This window comes from Lepidothrix coronata, unplaced genomic scaffold (assembly GCF_001604755.1).
Source record: "Lepidothrix coronata isolate B3197 unplaced genomic scaffold, Lepidothrix_coronata-1.0 Scaffold51, whole genome shotgun sequence".
In the NCBI taxonomy this organism is placed as follows: Eukaryota; Metazoa; Chordata; class Aves; order Passeriformes; family Pipridae; genus Lepidothrix; species Lepidothrix coronata.
In genome coordinates, this window is record NW_016690231.1 from 5,433,839 (window position 1) to 5,449,038 (window position 15,200).

The 15,200-nt window shown below is 47.4% G+C and overlaps 3 protein-coding genes across 5 annotated transcripts in view; 2 read left to right on the forward strand and 1 right to left on the reverse strand.

The window, feature by feature from the left end:
- The window catches only part of RILPL1 (Rab interacting lysosomal protein like 1), a 31,593-nt gene extending 24,077 nt beyond the window's left edge, over positions 1-7,516 (forward strand). Inside the window, exon 8 of the transcript XR_001874925.1 lies at positions 7,505-7,516. The gene's annotated coding sequence lies outside the window, so the exon portion shown is untranslated. The remainder of the gene's footprint in view (positions 1-7,504) is intronic.
- Positions 67-4,453, forward strand: RILPL2 (Rab interacting lysosomal protein like 2). Its single transcript, XM_017815471.1, has 4 exons — positions 67-423; positions 1,184-1,335; positions 3,610-3,720; positions 4,194-4,453. Exons 1-4 carry the CDS (start codon positions 73-75, stop codon positions 4,216-4,218), a joined length of 639 nt encoding a protein of 212 aa, XP_017670960.1. The 5' UTR covers positions 67-72; the 3' UTR covers positions 4,219-4,453.
- KMT5A (lysine methyltransferase 5A) lies at positions 2,555-14,595 on the reverse strand. 3 transcript variants are annotated; one of them, XM_017815469.1, is made up of 7 exons: positions 14,418-14,592; positions 12,241-12,397; positions 10,963-11,179; positions 10,205-10,289; positions 9,811-9,870; positions 8,876-9,066; positions 2,555-3,089 (listed from the first exon to the last, which is right to left on the reverse strand). In XM_017815469.1, exons 1-7 carry the CDS (start codon positions 14,571-14,573, stop codon positions 3,083-3,085), a joined length of 873 nt encoding a protein of 290 aa, XP_017670958.1. In that variant the 5' UTR covers positions 14,574-14,592; the 3' UTR covers positions 2,555-3,082. The 3 variants fall into 3 exon arrangements, with proteins under 3 accessions (XP_017670958.1, XP_017670957.1, XP_017670956.1); XM_017815468.1 differs by lacking the exon at positions 2,555-3,089 and adding an exon at positions 5,627-7,840 and having other exon boundaries at positions 10,963-11,176; positions 14,418-14,595; XM_017815467.1 differs by lacking the exon at positions 2,555-3,089 and adding an exon at positions 5,627-7,840 and having other exon boundaries at positions 14,418-14,585.
- Positions 14,596-15,200: the final 605 nt, after the last annotated feature.

The window sequence follows — 15,200 nt, forward strand, 5'->3', positions numbered from 1 at the left end:
GCCGGGGGCAGGAGGGGCCGCTCCGCCCGCGCCAGCGCCGCCCGGGCCGGCGGGAGGGAGGGAGCGGCGGGAATGCAGCGGGGCCGGCAGGAGGAGGAGGAGGAGCTGGACGACGAGGAGGAGGAGGATGGGGATGGCGGCCTGGAGAGCGCCCTGGAGAAGAGCCCGTTCCAGCTGACGGCCGCCGATGTGTACGACATCTCGGCCGTGGTGGGCCGGGACCTGCTGCAGCTCCGCGCCGGGCCCGAGCTCCCCGCCGCCCGCGCGCGGCTGCAGTTCAGGATCGTGCGGGTGCTGGAGATGCTGGAGGCGCTGGTGAGCGAGAGCAGCGTGGCCGAGGAGCAGCTGCGGCGGGAGCGGGACAGTCTGCGGCGGGAGCTGGAGCAGCTCCGGGCGGCGGCGGCCCCAGGCAGCGCCCCGCAGGTGGGTGCGGGACAGGCTGGGGCACGGGGACACGGGCCGGACGCGTGCGGGTCGTGGAGCCCACCCCGAGCAACACCAGAGGGGCCGGAGGATACTCGTGGTCTCTTTTGTCGCAGCAGAACGAGTCTCACAGTGTCAGTTCCCGTTTTTGGCCATGAAGCCTTGGAGCTCTTCCCGTGGGGTGTTACAGGTCACAGTGCTGTGGATCCCCCGCTCCCGTTTCACTGCTTTATCTCAGCAATTTGCGGTGCCAGCGGAGTTGTTCAGGCGCTGAGTTCACCGAGTACAAATCCACCGTGTTCAGTTCTCACACAGCACCGGCCCCACATGAGACAACTTGCCATTTAAGCAAACGCTAGAGCTTTGTTACTCTGTGCAAGAGAAACTGTGACCCAAAAAAGCCATTACCACAAAGGTCTTAAATTAGGAAAGGAGAATTCAGTTCTCACCTATCTCTGCCACAGATGTGATGTTAGATTGCTTGGCTTCTCCCACCATCAGAAAAGCTGATAAAAGCAGCTTCTTGGCAAACTAAATTGCAAACACTTTGGGACAGAGACGTTGCTTTTAGCTGTGGTCAGAGCCTGTCACAGTTGGGGCTGGAAATGCAGTCACCAAGGGAATACAAAAGTAATATGAAGAAATATAATTAAGTGCTTAGAAAAAAAGTCAGGATTGTGATCAACTTGTACTAGTCCTACAAATTACTCCATGGTTTTGAGAGGTTACAAGATCATGACCAGCACTGTTTCTTTTCCAGATCAGCCTTGGACCAGATAAAATGGTGATCGACCTCACAGATCCCAACCGGCCACGATTCACGTTGCAGGAGCTCAAAGATGTGTTGCAAGAGAGAAACCAGCTGAAAGCTCAGCTTCTGGTGGTGCAAGAGGAGCTACAGTGCTATAAGAGGTACAGCATGAAGGCACCAAAGAATTAATAACTACTAATAACAATTAATTAATTCTTGTCCGGGGAGCTTATCAGACGAGAGCACGGCAGGCTTGGGCCAGGCACTGTCCAGGCGTGTAAGAGACACCTGTGCTCCCGAAAGCATTCAAAGAAAAACAGGGGAACAATGAAGTCTCTATGCAACATAATTTTAAAACTAAACTCCCTTTTGCTCTGCACAGTTCTCAGCCTGTTCCCAGAGTTGTCCCCTACGCATAGTTACTCCCACTCTCCATCCAGTGGGTTCCCGTGCACAGGAATCCATCTGTGCAGTCACAGCAGTTGCACACACACAGTGTCCAAAGCCACACCACACACCAAAGAGCACGGGGGTTTCCAGCTCAGCTTGAGTCAAAGTTTCCTTCCTCCTGCAGTGTGGGGACACTGCCTTATCTCTGGTCCTGCACTCCCATGGGGGTATGGACTGCTCTAGGGACAGAATATCGAGCTCTTTCATCATTCAAGAGAAGCTGTAGGGGTTTAGGACTGCCAGCAGAGGGTTGTGTAAGGCACTTGAACTGTGCAGAACAAGTGCTTTGAGAGGAGGTTTTGGTCTTTCTCAAAGGGACCAGCCTGGAAGAACCGGTGTGAGCCAGAGGGTAGGATGAGGGAAGGGTCTTGCTCTTGGTGCTACAAATTCATTCACCCCCAAGGCTGCTCTCTTCAACCCTTGCCCATCCTCAGATTAGATTATAAACTCTTTGGAGCCAGAAACTACTTCTTAATCTGGACACAAAGTAAGCACATCAGATTTCAGTTGAGGTATCTCAGCAACAGCCTCCTGCATACAGTGAGCCTGCCCTTTGTCTGGTCCGTAACAGGCAGGTTAAGCCAAGAAGTTAAAAGTTAAATCCAAGAATTTACAAACTGCCTGACAGCACTTCCCCAGCTCAGCTGAATGCTTTGCTGTGCAGCCAGTGAAATGGCTTCTTGCTTTGATTTCCCAGCTGTTACACAGCTTAGTACAGGCCAAGTTAAAAATTAACAGTGGGAATGTTTTCAGGTTTTGAGTGATTTCAGTCACAGTGCTGTGCACTGAGTATGTCAGGGCTGCTTTTCAGTTCAAGTAATTTATGAGGTTATCTCCTTGTAGACTGCTATAGCTTAAGCCAAAATCCATCTTCCCTTTAAACAGTCACATAAAATTCTAATTGTAATTGTACAGCCATAAAGAGGAGCTGTGCAGGGGAAGGGGATAAATATACGATCTAAAATGTCTTGTGTATATTGTAAATAAGCTCTATTATGCACATTGGAAATAAGCTCAGTTTAGCACAAGGTACCAAACATCCTCCCAAGGATTGGCTCACACTCACTGATGGTGTTTGGGGATTGCAGTTTTCATGGTGATTTCTAGGTAGAAGTTGTGCAGATATTACAGCTCTGCAGTGTCACCAAACAGCTCATAGTCCTTTTTCTCCAAGAGGAGAATCTGCCCCAGAATTACCCCATTCCTGATGTCACACCAGTTTCTAGACACTCTGTGTTTGTGCTTCCAAACCCAGCCAAGTGTTGCTTGGCTGCTCTCAGCCTTTGGCTCCTGCAGGCACAGGCTTTGATCCACTCAGCTCTCCCAGCAAATGAGGTCAGCTCAGGACAGTGACTGGCAGGCTGTGAAAACAGAGTGTGCAGGCTGGGAAAGTCCAATCTGGTTCCAAGCAGGGAAAACTCCTTTGGTAAAGCTGAAGCTGGTGCCTGAAGCAGGAGGTTACAACCTGTGGAGTGTAAGAAGAGCCAAGTAGGATCACACAATCGAGAGCTGAGGCAAAGCCTTTCTTCTTTCCTCTGTAGGGTGGAAAGAGAAACAGGCACCTGCCTTGCAGGGGAGCTGGGAATATCCCATGTGTTCCCAGCCTTGGTGGCTGCGCTGAAGGTACCACAGATCCACCCATGCAGGAATTCACTTTTTGTGTCTGCACCATCCTGTTATCCTTGGACCTCTCTACATATCCAATGTGTAATTCCACATCCCTTTCATTCCCATTATGATTTGCCATTTTTCTTCTGTGGAAAAGTCAGCTTGTTACTTTAGTGTTCCCACTAAAGCATAGCCCCAATGCAATACTTAGGGATAACAATTCATTATTTTCCATTCACTACAAGGAAGAGTCCTGGCTGCCCTCCCTGTCCCATGAACTCCCATTCATCTGTGTCCCAGTTCACAGGGTTTAACATGTACACACTGTCACTATGCACAAACCCATGAAAAATAAACAAACCCCTTTCTTTTCCCAGTGGGATCATCTCACAGAGAAAGGACCAAACTGAAGAACTGGAAAAAGAAAGCAGTGGCAGCAGCGCTGGCACCAGGAAGGACAGTGAGGAGAAGACAATCATCAAACGGCTGTAAGTTTGTCTGCAGCTTTTTGGGCAGAATTTGGGAGAACGTGGCACCCTCAAGCACAGCGAATCCAGGGATGGATGCTGAACTCTAGCCCAGTTGGCTGGATATTGTTTTCTCTTGCTCCCCCTGTAAAGTTAAAAACCTGATAAGGAAATCTTTTCCTGTGGAAAAAGCACTCCACAGGAAGGCAACCTCCACCCAGGCAAGCAGGGAGTCACTTTTTTTTTAGGAAAAACAAGTATTTCAGAGCAAAGCAATGCAATATTTGCCTCCCCTGCCAGCACCTCAGGCCTGTGCTGTGGGAACACACTGGCCCTGGAGGTTTGTTTTCATTGTACACAGTACCCACAAGCTCAGGCCGTGTCCCTAAAGTTCCCCAAAATAGCAGAGCACATTGACACAGCCACCTCACAGCATTTCCAACTGCTTTTGTGCTTGTACATTATTGTTTCCTTTCTCTTGTTGATTTTTTTAGGTTTTCTTTTAAACATGGAAAATGAGCATCCTCAAGGACTGCTGAGCACGGCACTGATGAGGGAGGAGACAAGGGCTGGGAGAAGCAGCACCACTCCTGCTGCAGAGAATGAGCAACCTCATCAAAATTGTGTTGTACAATATTCTTTCAGAATAGTTTTTACTCTGTTTTTTCAGAAACTGTTTAAAACAGACGCTTTTTGTATTTCTTAGATTCCTGTCAGATATTACGCACATGTAGAAAATAAACCTTTATACACAGGTGGGGTTTATTCTTATTAAAGGAGCCTGTGGTGATCAGTATAACATATTTACCCTGTCCAGCTATCAAAGCACTCAGCCCAAGTGATTTTGCAAGATGGAGATGATATTTAAGAGATACATGGCATTCCCAAGTGGCTGTTTGGGGTTGAGATGAATTATAGTGGAGAAGAGCACAGCAAGGGAAGGAAAGCTGCTGCCTTGTGCTCTGCCCACATGAAGGACTGAGGTGCAGAAATGCTCAGACTGGAACAGATGCACCAAACACCTCATTTCTGACAGCTGAAGGGCTCCTGGGGAAGGCAGCTGTGTTTTGCATAAGCTCTCTTCTTCCCATCAACTGCCACAAGCTGTGTGTTGGCCCCAGTAATGAGATTTATCACCAGTGGAAGGATATAGGGCAAACAGGAGTGGGAAAAGAAGCCTGAAAGACACCAGTTAGGTTCCCCATTTAGAAGGGTAGAATATCCAGAGCAGAAAAGCCTGAATAGACATAAAAGGAGCAGTGACAGGTATCAAACTCTGATCTTACTCTCTTCAGAAGTGAAAGCAGGCTCCGAAGTCTTTTGATTCCCTCTCACACACTGGCAGCATGAGAAATATAGGACACTTCACACAACTGCTGGGATGCACAATGTGAGTGTGGCTCAGCAGAAGGCAGAGCTGCAGCCTCCCTTCAGAGTTCCTTGGCAACTGTGCATGAGAAGGCACCACCACAGAGGTCTGACCTCAGCCACCTGGTATAGGCAGGGTATGAACTGCTGAAGTCATTTTGCCATCTTCAAAATATCAATCTTAGCCATGCCCTCATGATGTATTTTGTAAAGCAGGGCAGCAGGGAAGGAAGTTACTGCATTGCCTGAGCAGAGGCTTTGTGCTCAAAAATAAATAAATAATCACGAATTAACAACAGCCAGGATACACCTCTGAGCTGAAAAGAGATGTGCTCTGAACTCCATCCTCCTGTGGTTTATCCAGGAATGCATTTTCCAATCTCCTTCAAAAAGGGCAGTTTAGCTCCCAACCCAAGGACATCTTGTATGCACTGAGAAGTTCTTTACACCATATTAGAAGGTGAAATCTTCCTAACAGGGACAGAGATAAACATCCAAATGGCAGTTTCTGTGAGAAATACATTGATACCTCAGTTCCTAGGAAAGTCAAGGATACATATGCAGTGCAACATCAGCTTTATTTCCATCTGACCCAGTGCTACTCCATTATCAGTTAAGCCTTTCAGAGAAGACAACTTTGTTTTTATGTAAAACAGGGAGATCATTCCCTTTTTTGTTTACAGAAGTGATGCTGAAGAACAGAGGTTTTAAGCTATTCAACCTGATAAAGGACAAGTAAACGTTTAAATAAAATAAAAAGAATCATTTTACTCTAATCTTGACTTAAGGGAAGTGCTCTAGTTTAAGGGGATACTGTACACACTGCTGAGGTCTCTGCTACTGAGACCAGAGAAAAATCAGTGCCAACTCAGCTAAGTTGGCCTTATCTTACCTGAAACTCAGTACATGGAAGGTAACAGGTCTCCAGTTACTCCTTCAGAAACGTGAACATACCCAGGCTGGCTCTGCCGAGTTTGCCTTGTGTTAAGCAGTAAATATCAAGCATTTAATAGCTAATGATTTTCACAGCTTTCTTTCCAATGCTCATGAACTGCAATGGAGACAGGTAGTATAGCAGCCACTTCATCAATAATAAATATATTCTTTATTTTACAGAGACATTGTCTTCAAGTTTTTAATTTAAAAAATACATCACTAAGCCACCTCTCTTGCTGCTGGAGCACACAACCAGGATGTTGTTGCTATCTGACCTATCACATAGGCAAGCATAAGATTGTCCTAGAGGGCATTCAGCTGGAACAGCAGCAGCCTTCAAGACATGAGGAATAGAAGACATTAACAGAGCCACAGATTCCTTGCTGACATCTTCCAGCAGCAAGTGTGGCTGATGGCTCACAGCCATTTTCATCTACACACATGCCAAGCCTGCCTTGGCAAAAATTCCAACTGGTAAGAATTCATCTTTAACATAAAGGACCTGCATTGTATTGCCTGCCTATATCCCAGATTTGGTTCTCCAACAGTAACATTCCAACATCCATGAGATGCCAAGTGCTTGACTCCCACGTAACACAGTGGGACCAGACCATGCTGGACAGACCTACGGGACCAGGCAATAAGGAATCTACTTTCTTCACTGCGTGAACTTCATTGTTACACTTTGAAGCTGCACATGAAGAGGACTCCTATTTTTGGAACCGCTATGCTCTACTTCAAGCATTCACAGTAAATAAATAGCTTCTGATGTGGCTAATTAGCATAGGAAGGTAATACAAAAATTTTTGGAGAGAGCTTTTACTTCTTTAAAATCCTCTGGGAGACACCTCCAACAATCAGCCATCAATATAAAAAGGTACCTTCTTAAATTTTAGAAAATAAGTAATGTCAAACATTGATTCTCACTGTGAAGTTCTATCTCCACATTTGTACTCAGTATCCACCCAGACTATCAAAATCCATCCTTGTTTGGCTGGGAGTCATTTCTCCAAAGAAAGCAGCCAATCTGACCATCCTTTTCTCCTCAGTGCCAGTGCATTTAAAGTTCATTGCCAACAGATTATACGACACCGAAAAAACTGGATTCCTACCACAAATTATTGGAGAATGATAGTAGCATCCATGCCAGAGAAGCCTGTCAGCACTGGGCTGGGAACAGCAGTGTGACAGGCAGTCAAGCCACCACACAAACAGAGTACAGAAGTACTTCTGCTGTCAAAGTTAACGCCGAGTTCATCACCCCAAAGCGGAGCGTGAGATTTTCTTGCAAAAGCAGAAGCACAACCCCAGTGATTAAGTTTCTGTGCAAGTCTTTGACTGCTCAAGTGGCACTGGTCACTGTGCAGAAAGCATTCAGATTTTAGGGAGGGTTTCCTTTTATGATACAAAAGGTTTGGCAATCTAAGATCAATTATTGAAGCCTGCCTGGAAAACTGTAATAGGTGTTTAAATACTGCAAAGCAAAAAGGTAGTTTGTAAGGAGCTCGGAAGACCGTAAGCAGTCCACTAAGAAAGCTGAGGGACGTGAGGGCAGGAGAAGTAAATCCAGACTCCTTGTAGAACACTCAGTCCAGGGGAAAAAAAAACCAAAACAAAGAAGATGAATTAGTGTTTCAGCCACGGATGAGCTTCAATGGAAGCTTTGCTCCTGTCTCCATAGTCGTACAAGAGTTCTTCACCTGCTTTAATGTCCCTGGAAGCAATGAGGATGAGATGAGGAACACCATCAATGTCATGGAGCTTAGTCTGACAGTTGCCACATTTGCTGTGATTAATGAGCCTTCCCAGACGATTCGTTTCCTTTGTAGCATCGACACTGAAAGAACAAGAACAGTTTTTGTGGACCAAAACCCAAGTGCAAACAGGATAAAGAATGAGGAATCCCCACAAGGCTTGGAAAATGAAGGAGAAACAGAACATTACAGACCAACCATGATTAAACAGACAGCAATAAATATGGCAATGCAGGGAAACTAAAACAATCTGGGAGATTTTTAATTTAGCACAAAACTGAAAACTCTAGACTGTTTGAGCTCCTCTTTTCAGGAATAGCTGAATCCAGATGTAAGACACCATCAGAAAGGCTGGATACCTTAAATATCCTCCCCTCAAGAAAGCTGTGTCCAAGCTAAGTATATTTACTGAGTAAACCAGCAAAAGTAAACCAGCAAAAGGAAGGTTGAGAATGCCTAAATACTACATGCCCAAATTCCAGAGACCTGGATACTCCAGCTCTAGTGCCCCTCATTGCACAAAGAAGTGTTATGGCAGCTATCAAGGCACTTAGAATATAGGGCACTTCCAGGTAATTAATAGGTCACACATGTGGTTAAGTGACCTACGGTCCAGTATCCAGTAGGATCAGCCAAGGAGGAAAGAAGGTAGTCAGAGTAGTTATTTTTAGAGACCTGGAGTTTGGGGCAAATGAAACAGCAAATACATAAAGCATGAATCTGGGGTGGGTGTTAGGTGCTGGGAAAACAAGGACACCCACTCAAAGACACTTGAAGGAAATGCTTCTCTTTCAGAGAGTTTGTCCATCCTGCTTTTCAAACCAAATCCTTGCAACTCAGAAAAAGGAGTTAGTTTTAGAAGAGAATAAGCAGGGCTAGAAATCTCATCCAAGCAGATGCAACTCTCCATACACCTTGTGCTGCACTTCAGAGAAAACTGCTCTGAGTCACCCACCAGCCCAGACTTGGAGGGGGCTCTTGGACCGTGGATCAGTGCTCCCAAAGATTTTCATAATTCACGGTTCACATTAAAAACACAAAACTTGCATGAAAACAAGAAAGGGTTTAGTGACATCCAAAGCCTCTGTGAGCCAACACTTGAGGGAAGAGGAGCTTACCAGTAGGTTTTGCTGAGGTACTGGAAATAGTACATGTAGCAGCCCGTGGATGGATCCTGAGCATACACAGCCTCCCGTTTCTTGGCATCGGTGATCTCTATGAGATCCCCATGATACTCCACCACAAACTCTCCTCGATTAAAATGTTTAGTAGCAATGACTCCTCTCCCCTTGCCATCGATGTAATCAATCTGGAGAGTTGAAAAAAAAAATCAGCTGGGAAATTAGAAAGTATTTACATGATTGCAAATATGCTGATTACGAGGAAATGAGTGATTTGTCATTACAAAATGCTGTCAAAGGGAATTCAAACAAATTCTGTCTACAGCAGACAAAGCTGTAGAAGCTGCCTGGCATTGTGGAATAAACACAGGATGAGTTTGGGATTCATCCAGGTTACCAGGTAGTTTTACACAAAGGCTTCTAATTAGAGAAATAAGAATTACTTTAAATAAACCCTAACTCTTCTCTTTGTGTCTGTTTTTTCTTTTAAACTCCCTATGAGCTGGGGCAGTGAGCTTTTCCATTTCATGTGCACATTGGCATACACAGGTTAGAAAGTTAAAGGAACAATAAGATTGGTTACAAAAATTACAGTTATCGGCCACCAGTACACTTCAGTATTCCTGTCTCCCCCTGTAAATTGGACAACTCCAAGGAAGTCCTATCACTGTCACAGATGTGACAATCTTGATCTACAGGCTGCTGCTTTTCAAGAGTCGCAGCTCTTCTGCACTTCCAGGGGCCATTTCTGCTTTAAATTCTAAAAGGGGTGATCAGAACAACCCAAATGTAAGCTCTTGGTCTCAATAACTGCATTTGACAGCAGTGGGAGGAAAACCAGTACAACCCATTATCCCAAGAGCCAGATTGCAAACCCACAGCAATGGGCTGTACACAGACTAAGAGCATCTGTTGGCTGACACTGCAGTTACCTTCATTCCTTCTTCTTTCCCACTTGTAATCAGCTCATCTATTTTCCTCCTCTCCTCAGTCTGCAGAAGAAACGAGAACAAACAAAACCACAACTTTTGTAGTGTGTTCTAGAGCTGAAAGGCATTACTAGCCAGTGACACTCATTGTTCCAGACCATCCCACATTTCCAGCAAAACTGAATGGCAGAGAGACAGATTTCTACATAAGCAGCTGCATTCTGTCCTAGAACTGGACCAGCATTTCCAAATTTTAAGCATGTTCTTAACAGTACTTCCAGTGCACAGTGTTATTTGTACTTGGAATGGAAACCATTTACAGATATTTACACACTTCCTCAAATCTTCAACTAACCAGCCATGTTAGAAGTAATGTCATTTAAATAAGATGCACTACCTCCAATTCAGATTTGCTCTTCCTGGAACTTCTCCTAACTGGGTAATAATCTGTCACTTTTCGGTTTGGTGTCCTTCCTTGTGTTCTAAGGGATAAGAAAGAGAGAACACACACACTTTTCAGACTATTTGTGAAGTTACACCTCTAGGACAGAGGTATGTGCAAGAAATTTTTATTTTCAGCTTGGTATGTTGAAAGGTGACCAAGAGGAATCAGTGTTTCTTATCAGTACTCTTCAAGTACTGATAATGGGGATGTAGCCAAAGCTACATCCCCATTTTCCCCCACGCTACTTCCACTGCTCCAGTACTAGTAACAATAAAAATGAGATACCACTGGAAATAAACTGAAGGTCACATCACAAGTCTGGAGCCCCCTGTGTGCCTTGCTAGAAGGCACTCGAAAATTTAGGTCATGAAAACTGCTTGGCAAGGAATTCATTAATGTTAGGTCACATTACTCTGATACCATGAGAAAGAGGATCAGCTCAGCCAGGAAACCTCCAACTGTTCTGTTTCTGACAAGATACATTCCCATTTGTCCACAGAAAAGTAGGTCTTGATGGTTCATTAATTTCTTTTTCCACAGGTGATCAGCAAATATTTCACTTGTGATAAAATACCCTGACCTTGCTTTCAAGAAAAACAAGAACCTCTGCAAGGTAGATCAATGCTTTGATGAGATTCTGTGGGGGTTTTAAGTCCAATATTCCCAAGAAAACAAGGAGCTCTCCTTTTATAATTCCACAAGTCACTTACTTTTTCCTTGGTCCACGTTTTGCTTTTACCATCTTTTTCTGAGCTGGCTTTGCATTGGCCTCCTCAGCACAGTCTGCAGGCAGGGGGGGCTTCTGGGATTCTGCAGTTTCTTGGTTTTGATCAGAGGGCACTGAAGGATTGCACCCACTCTCCTTATCCTTCTGCTCTTCTGCTTTCATAGCACCTTCAACTATTTTGCCACCATTCTTTTTTCCTGCTGACAGGAAAACAAAGTAAGGCTCTGAACTCAGGACCAGCTATACCAGAGTGCTTTAAGTGAATTCCAGTGGTTTATAGTTCTGCTCCTACCCTGACACCACATCCTCCTGCTCAGACAGCTGCTGCAGAGGCAGGTGAGTGTGGCTTAAAGCTGAATAAGGTTTTCATGGGGAGCAAATGCCCAGGTTGAACAGTCCCATCTGCTGAGCCAGATGTTTCAGTCTCCCTGAAGAAGTGAAGCACAGCTGCAAGGCCTCAGCACAGGGACAAGCCAAAGCCATCTTCACTTCCTTGTCAAAACTGGGGAGCCAAATCAGGAGCTAAAGGCCCTGAGTTTGCAGAAAACCTGGCACTTGCCATGTTGAGAGGGACTTACAATACCTGCTGGCTAAAAGCATTTGCATCAAAATGTTTTGACAAATTACCAAGGTTATTAAAAATACACTTTTAAACACAAGCCAGCTGAGTTTTATTTCCTCTCCACAAACTTATGGAACATTTCCATTTCCAGTCACTACAATGAAGCCCCTATGAACCCTGGCACTCAGCATTCACAGCCTGTGCTCCTCCTTCCCACTGCTTTTACTTCTTCCTGAAAATTTGACAATTGTTGTTTCTTCTCCTACCAGCACCTCAGCCTCATACTCGATAAATTAGTCAAATTACAGAATAAGCCAGTTTTAGGTAATAAAGCAGATCCCAAAACATTAGACAAACTGCCAAGCACTGACCTGAAGAAGCAGAGTATTAATAGAATTGTAGGGAAATTGGGGCATATTGACAACACAAGCATTATTTTATATCCAGACAAAACAAACATGGCCAGACAAAAACCAGAGGGAAAAATTGCCTGGTAAACCTATGACTGAAGTTTTGAAAAGGATCAGGATACACCCATCTTTGTAGAGTCCCAGTTTGCCAATAGAGTTGGCAATGGAGGACTGGGAAAGCTGCTGGGCCCGGGGAGCTGCCCAGCCTTGTTCACTGTGTATTAAAGTTTTCAAATTGTGGGTGGGGGGAGCACATTTAACAAGATAAGAATCCAAAACTCAATCTTACCAGCTCCTTTCCTGTAGGTTTCCTTTAGTGTTTTGCCCTGACATTTCACCTCGTGATACATGACAGAGTTTTCCTCTTGAAGCGGGGGGCGAGCACCAGGAGCTTTGTTAGGGTTCAGGTAGCTGTAGATTTTGGATTGACCAACAAACACATTCTCCTAAAACAGACCCACACAAAAATCAGTACATCACAGAGATTGGAGGAAATTCAGCTTGGCATCCACAGGGCTGACAGCTGACTGTGCTGATGCAAATTATGCTGCTTTAATGCTGCGGTTGCTGTTTCTAAGTAAAAATATAGCAGTGGTGAGCACCGTGAGAACTTCACTGGTGCAAACTCTCAGTCTGAGAGAGCTTTCACATGAAATGTGGCAGGATGAGGCAGTCAGAACTAACTCCAGCCTCCGCCCTGTGCTTCACAGCACGAACTCTGGTGCTAAAAAAAACCCCAAGCCTGAGCTCCTCAGAAGGAAGGCGGCTCAGAGAGCGCAAGCCAAATAAAATACAGAGACACAGCAAAAATTGCCCAAGCCCAGTACAGACCCCCTCATAGCCAGAGACTGTGAGCTACCAGCTACTCCCAGGAGGTGTCAAATGTTACTGCAGCTCTATATGCTCTACTGAGCAGCATAGCAGACAGGAATCAGTTTTACACTCTACCTTGAGTGACACCTCTCAGGGAAGCCTGGGAGATAAATAGTGCCATTTATTTATCCATTATATGTCACAAAATAAAGTGTAAAAGTTGTTAATGAAAAAAACCAACACTGAAGAGTGGCAAGCCCAGTGAGGAAAATGGTAAAGTCCTCTGGAATCCAAACACCAGAGCCTGGGGTTTGTTCCCTGGCTCAGGCTCCAAGACACTGCCAGGGAACAGTGTCAAATTCAGCCAAGTTTAGTGGAGTCGTGTCACCTTTGCTTTTCCAGCCTCTTGCCACCTCGCTCCCTTTGCCTGGGCAGTGTATGTCGGATTTCAACCCTGAAATCTCAGAGTCTGGGCAAACAGATACAACTTGGCCAAAATGAGCTTTGCTTGGCTATAGTTTGACTCCATTAAAAGCAATTTTCAGACATTGCAAACCAGTGAAAACAACAAAAACATGCTTCCATTTTTTTTAGGAAAGTAAGGAACAATGGTTTCCATTAGTTAAAAAGAATAACTCAAATATAGCAGACTAAACAAACATCTCTGTATACCTGGGCACACATACACTGAAAAAACAGAGCACACAATACATAGGATAATTTTAATAATTAACATAATCGTGAATAACAAACTTCACGTGTACATAATTGACACACAAAATAAGACCAGTTAAAGGCTCAAACCTTAGTCCACCAATAAACTTTACTGAAGATTAGCATTACAGAGAACAGCGTGATAAAAAGCAAGCGAGGTGGACACACCCTGACCCCCCATATTTCTCAAAGACCTATGAAAGACAAAACCTGCTTATTAAAAAACTGGGGCTTTGAAGCACGAAATACTACAAAACCACTCCATTTTATCAACTGCAAGCAATAAACCCTGTGCTGCAAAGTTCTCAAGATTTAGTGAGGAGTTTAAATATAGGCATTTTGGGAGAAACCCCGGAGCAGCGAAGTGCAGCGTCCACCTGCCAGCTGAGCCTTCAGGCTTCGAACACACAGGAAACCAACAATTATTTTCCCAGCGCAGCTTCCTCCCCTCATTCCCAGCTCCCTGCCCGCTGCGCTCCGGGCGCTACCGAGACGCGGCTGCCACGTCTTTGTCTCTGCCAGGCTGGAGACCCTGGAGAGCAGAGATTCTCTCAGCACAGCAGAGCACACGAAGGGCTCTCAGTGGCTCTGGGGTTTAATGCAACAGCCGCAAATTATCTCCATTGGGCCTTAAATGCAAAGCGATCATCAAAGCTCCAGCCAGCTGCCTGTGACAGAACTGCAGGACGGGGGAGATGGCACGGAGGGAGTGCCGGGGCTAGGGCCTGGCTGCTCGCAGGGGAACCACGGGAAGACACCGACTCTACCTAAAGTTACCCGATTTCTCAATGACTGCAGGACCCCAGAATCCCGGGGCTCCGCGGTTCCCCGGGGCAGCCGCCCGCCGATTCCCAACTCCCCGGGGGGCAGCGGAGAGCGCAGGAGCCCCCCGGGAATGGCCCGCCCTGTTCCGCCCGCCCAGGCCCGGGCACTGCTTACCCCGCCGGCCCGGGAGCGGCCGGGGCCCTTCCTGTCGGCGCTCTCGGGGCTCGCCTTCTCCGCGCCGCCCGCCCTGGTCTTGGGCATGTTCTTCCCTAGGAGCGAGGGGGGAAGGTCGGCGCCTGAGCCATGTCCGGCGCGGCCGCCCGCGGTCATCGCCCGGCCGCCCCGGCCTGCGCCATGTTTAAAGGGCTGGATGCGGCAGGGCGAGCCGCGGCGGCCCAGCCCCTTCCCGGCGAGCTGCGCACACCGCGCGGGGGAGGAGTCCCGCCGGCCCCGGCGCCCCGCACCTCCCGGGAGGAGCTTCCGCGCCGCGGAGATGCCCCGCGCCGCGCGGCCCCCGCCCCGCGCCCGCCGCGCCCTGGCCCCGCTCCCGCTCCGCTCGCTCCCGCTCCGCCCCGCGCACCTCCGGCCATGGCGGCGGCGGCGGCCCCGCAGCCCCGCGCCGGGCGGGCCCCGCTGTCCCCGCGGGGCGGTTGGCGGCGGCGGCCCGGACTCCGCGGGGAGACGCCGCGCTGCCCCTGGCAACCCCATTGGCCCAACCGCCTGCCGATCACCCGCCCCGCGCCTCTGATTGGCGCGCGGAGCCGCGGCCCGCCCTCTCCCTGTCACCCCGCGGTGGCGGGAGCTCCCGGGAACGGGGTTTGAACGCGCGTTCCCCGGGCGCTGATTGGCCCGCACGGAGAGCACGCGGCGCTCTGATTGGCAGCCCCGCGGGGAACGCCCCGCCCTCGTCCGGGCCGCGCCACGTGCGTTGGATCGAGCGGGAGCAGCCGGAGCGGG